The following is a 5,271-nucleotide window of genomic DNA, read 5'->3' as shown; positions in this document are numbered from 1 at the left end:
AATTATCCTTATCAGTGTGTTCCTCCGCATACCTGCACCTGGTATGCAATGAAATATGTCTCTGCACTTAACGCTCCTCCTCATGGGTCCGTCTTGTCCACCTGCAGCACCGACCCGCAACATGATTCGAGGCCTCCGCAAAGGTCCTGAAACATCATTCTCAGTCTGGACATGAGCGGTTTGGATACCGGTTCAAGCATTTGTTGATTCTGCGGATCTCTTGAGGAATGCGGTCTTAAACTTAAAAGTGTCTGCTCCTTTATTTAGTCAGGCTGGATGAAAGCCGATTAACGCAAACTCAAACATGAAAAGAAACACAAAATAAGAGCTGCGTTTGACTCATTGCCAATAAATCATAATAAATTTGATCCTGCACATTTTGTATCTTGCACATTTTGCACCTTGCACATTTCGCTAATTGCTCAATTCCATCTGTACAATTGTTAATAGTATAATATTTTCTGTAAAACTGTGTTTGAATTTTAGATGTACTCTTTTTCTTGCTCTTATTGTGTTGATTGTTGTTTGCATCAACTACCAAAGCAAATTCTTTCTAAGTGAAGACCTACTTGGCAATAAACCTCTTCTGATTCTGATTCTGATTCTGATAACGCAACAAACAGGACAAAACATAAGGGGGTATGAAACTAGAAGGCTCCCACTCCTGCACGTCCTGTTCTTACTTTCTCTCAGAATGTGTCGCACCTGTTTTCTTATCTGCACCAAGGCTTCTCAATCCTATCACATTATGTGCATTTACCATCTGTCAGGTGTGTTTGGCCAATGGAGATCATGGATGCACCAACTCTTAAGATATCAAGTGGACGCAGCTATTGTGGTTGATCAGGCGAGCGTCACCTCGGGTACAGAGACAGGACGAGAGATTCTGTGGAACATTACACTTTCTTACACCCAGCATCATTGCCTTTTGCCTCGTTTTCAATTTTTTTAATCTTTTTCAAGAAGAATGACAGATAAATAAGGGGATTACATCAAATCAGATGTTTTTTTGGGAGGTTTGTAATCTCCTCACGTGGACACTCGGTGGGACCTATTGTGCTGATGTCTCCGGATTTTTCTTGGTGGAATTACATAATCTTCCCAGTAAAACCAGTATGACACTACCCGCCTCCCACCACACGGGGGCGTCTCAAACTCAAAAACATTACCTGCCTCCATCGGAAGACCTGTAAACCATCAACGTGTGGCACAGCGACGAATATTTACAACAACAATCGATCCTTCCTGTGTGAAACCCATGTTTTCTTCCTCATTTCAAGCCCCCATGTGAGGATGAGGATGCAGAGGATCACGCTGAGGAACACGCGGCTCCCATCTGTGCTTTTGGGGGCGTTGTGGTTCTTCTGTGGTCCAATCACAGGGCTCAAATCTGCCGTTGTTGCTCCTTCAGCCAATCAGAGCCCGCGCCGTCCCCGTTCCTCTTCTTATAAATGCGGCCTGATGCTTAGTTGAGCGTCGGAGAATGAGAGAAACAGTAGCGAGAATATACCAGGAAACACTTTGGACCTGTCAGTCCGATAGTTTTTATTTCAATTTCCTCGTTTCTCCAGGTAAACCATCTTTCATTCATTCTCACTTCTTATTTCTTCTTGTAGCAGAGAGCTCGCGATTGTAAATTATTTACATTCATTCAAACTTCAAAAAAAGCTGTTTCGTTACTTTATCGCTTTTGTTTGTGCCACTTTATGTAACTGAACCATTCGCTTGTAATTGAGCCGTGATCTCAGGTTGGAGTTTTGTGGTTGTAAGGGATGGTGCTCAACGAGGTAGCATGATGTAATGTGTCCTCATGGTGTGGTCACCATGACTACAAGTAGAACAGGATCGGAAACAGGATGTGCTGTCATAGTTTACTACGTTGATTCTCGATGAGGAAATGAGTTGGAGCGAGTTGTGTGTTATATGTTGATCTTATTGGCTGCATTTGATGTTAATCTGCGAATGGCGAGGCAGCGCAGCGTGTTTCCCCCCCTTTGTTAGCCAAAGCAGCGAGGTAAAAACTGGAAATGTGCCATCTTTTGCGTCCTCCGCGATGTGTTGATCCCCTTATCTTTTCTGGAATAATGGAACAATGGCGATGTTTGCGCCCCAGAGCGCGTTATGCAACGTGTTTCGGGCACTCAGATCCGATCTCATCTCATCTCAGATCTCATCTCTTTCTTTCCCTCTTCCTCTCCTCAGGTCTGTTATAGTAAAGAATAAGAGATGGCTGTGTCCACCAGTGCCAGCTTGAGTAAAGCTGTAAAGAAGCTGTACATGGATCTCCCTCAGGGGGATAAAGTCCAGGCCATGTACATTTGGATCGACGGGACCGGAGAGGGGCTACGATGCAAAACCAGGACTCTGGATTATGAACCTAAAAGCATCGAAGGTAAGTAAATCACCCGTTTGACCTCAGATCTGGACAAATTGAATCGCTGGATGGCATCATCAAATTGAAATGTGATGTGTTGCAGATCTGCCTGAGTGGAACTTTGATGGATCCAGCACCTACCAGTCTGAGGGCTCCAACAGTGACATGTATCTGGTCCCCTCCGCCATGTTCCGTGATCCTTTCCGCCAAGATCCAAACAAGTTGGTCCTCTGTGAGGTGCTGAAGTACAACCGCAAGCCTGCAGGTAACGCCAAAGACGAGCCTCCCTTTGAATTGTGTGTGTGTGTGTGGATGAACGAACTCCAGCCTGAATGTCACAAGGTCTCCTCTGTAACTGAACTGAGAGTGGGGGTTTGTGTCTGTATGCTTAGATTGATATAGATAATGAAACAAATTAGTTTCTGTACAACCTAGTGGAATGTGAACACTTGAGCTCCCACAAGGCGTCGACTTGTTGTCCTTATTCAATCATGTTAATACTATTTGTGAATGCCTATACGAGGTGAAAATAGGAGGGGCTATCACTGTCAAGGTTAAAGTGTGGGTGGGTAAACCCCTTGTAGGACAAAGTGTTTGTTAAAAGATGTATTTACTTAACTGAATTACAAAGATATGAATGTGCACAGAGACCAATATGGAGGCAGGCACAACACGTGCTCAGACTCGCAGTCTGTCACTCGCAAGTGCTCAGACCGACTCGTGTGCTTAGTGATTTATCCTTATCTAAGCGTTTTTTGCAGAATGGGGGAGAGGCAAAATTCTGTGTTAGCACTGTGATGTTCCACATTTATCTGATTTGAGTCTGCCACCAGTCAGAGTTTTTTTAATCTTGAAACGTTCCCCCTTCATAGAATCTAACCTGCGGATCACATGCAAGAAGATCATGGAGATGGTGGGGGATCAGATTCCCTGGTTTGGCATGGAGCAGGAGTACACCATCCTTGGCACAGACGGTCACCCTTTTGGCTGGCCATCTAACGGCTTTCCTGGACCACAAGGTAAGAAGCTAGTAAAGTCTAAAGTATAGAGATAAGCGCCGTAAACCTCCCTCGGGCACAGCCTTTTATCAGTGTCGGAATAGTTTTGTTTAATGAGCCTTTGGTTTGCAGGTCCGTATTACTGTGGCGTGGGAGCAGATAAAGCCTATGGCAGAGATGTAGTGGAGGCCCATTACAGAGCCTGCCTGTACGCCGGAGTGCAGATTTGTGGCACAAATGCCGAAGTGATGCCCGCACAGGTACCTAAAAGCCCGAACGTTTTGTCCTCGGTTCTAAAAATAACCGCCGGCCCATTTTTTAATTGGAATCTTTTCTTGTCTGTGCTCAGTGGGAGTTTCAGGTCGGACCTTGCGAGGGCATTAACATGGGCGATCATCTCTGGGTGGCACGTTTCATCCTCCACCGCGTCTGTGAGGATTTCGGCGTGGTTGCCTCGTTCGACCCCAAGCCCATCCCTGGAAACTGGAACGGTGCCGGCTGCCACACAAACTTCAGCACAAAGGAGATGAGGGAAGACAACGGATTGAAGTGAGTGTCACCATAAGAGTTGACTTTGCAAGCTTTGCTACCAACAATGCATTTAAGTTTGCACGATTCTAACATTCCCCCCAACCTTCTCGTTCCCAGAGCCATCGAAGACTCCATTGAGAAACTCGGCAAGAGGCACCGCTACCACATCCGCGCCTACGATCCCAAGGGGGGGCTGGACAACGCCCGCCGCCTCACCGGCCACCACGAAACCTCCAACATCCACGAGTTCTCCGCCGGCGTGGCTAACCGCGGCGCCAGCATCCGCATCCCTCGCAACGTGGGCCAGGACAAGAAGGGCTACTTCGAGGACCGCCGCCCGTCCGCCAACTGCGACCCCTACGCCGTGACCGAGGCACTCATCCGCACGTGTTTGCTCAGCGAGGAGGGAGACGAACCGACGGATTATTAGATCTTCACCTGTCTGGACTGACACCCACTCATGACATATCTTTTAAAAAAACTAGTACTGTATTTTCTTTTCTTCCCACTGAGATGATTTTTAACCTGCAATTTAATGGCTTAAAGTTGGCTGGTCAACTTAAAACGTGACAAGGCGGTCATAAAGTTGGTAGTTAAAGGCGTGGTGGTGATGGCAGGGTATGTTCCTCTCCCTCCTCCATAGAAGGGATGGGCATTTTGTAACACTGTTTTGTAGCCTGTGTCATGACTCTTAGCTCCCTCCCGCCCCCTCCCCCTTTTGTCTGTCGGTGACTAAAATAGAACTTAGGCACATGGACACTGCAGAATAGAGCTGCTAAGACTGAACGGCATGTGTAACTTCTTAATAAATCTGATTACTTATGTACTGTTGATAAATGTTGACCGGCCTTTTCACCTACCCAGTCTTCAATGTTACTAACTTTGACTTTTATGAAGTGTCTATTTTTAAATGGCAATGTCCCGTTTTCAGATTGCTTGACACGCTGGGTCAACTTGTTCTGGTACTCTTTGTAGATGTCTGGTCCCAGACATTATGTTGTTCAAATGTGGTGAATCTGTCTATTTGCCATTTGTAGATTTCCTCAAGAAGGAGTTTTATCCTTTTGTTAACTGCGATATTGTAATGCACCTGATTTGGTCAAACATCAGTTTACTGAACTTGGTGTTTTTTATTGATGCATTTAAAACATTTATTTTTATCACAACATGTCTTGTCTGATTCTTGATTTCACTAAGGAGCCTGCAACGAGTAATTTCAGTGTATGACGGTTGACATTGACGACAGGAAGTCTACCTCAATAACAGAAGATAATGAAACTTTTCAAATGCAGGATCCCAGTTAACACTATACTTAAATCCAACATTCTATACCTGACAGTTGGACTCCTGACAAAAGCTCTGGCTCAA

The 5,271-nt window shown here is 45.5% G+C and overlaps 1 protein-coding gene across 1 annotated transcript; it reads left to right on the top strand.

The window, feature by feature from the left end:
- Positions 1 to 1,431: 1,431 nt before the first annotated feature.
- Positions 1,432 to 5,069, top strand: glula (glutamate-ammonia ligase (glutamine synthase) a). The gene is made up of 7 exons (XM_076144731.1): positions 1,432 to 1,571; positions 2,203 to 2,392; positions 2,478 to 2,639; positions 3,247 to 3,393; positions 3,505 to 3,632; positions 3,722 to 3,921; positions 4,021 to 5,069. Exons 2-7 carry the CDS (start codon positions 2,227 to 2,229, stop codon positions 4,331 to 4,333), a joined length of 1,116 nt encoding a protein of 371 aa, XP_076000846.1. The 5' UTR covers positions 1,432 to 1,571; positions 2,203 to 2,226; the 3' UTR covers positions 4,334 to 5,069.
- The last annotated feature ends 202 nt before the right edge of the window (positions 5,070 to 5,271 follow it).

The sequence above is a fragment of the Genypterus blacodes genome, unplaced genomic scaffold (assembly GCF_046128005.1).
Source record: "Genypterus blacodes isolate CSIRO-AG114 ecotype Tasmania unplaced genomic scaffold, CSIRO-AGI_Gbla_v1 ptg000029l_1, whole genome shotgun sequence".
In the NCBI taxonomy this organism is placed as follows: domain Eukaryota; kingdom Metazoa; phylum Chordata; class Actinopteri; order Ophidiiformes; family Ophidiidae; genus Genypterus; species Genypterus blacodes.
Note: the sequence above shows the minus strand (reverse complement) of the source record. Positions and strands in the feature narration are given on the sequence as shown.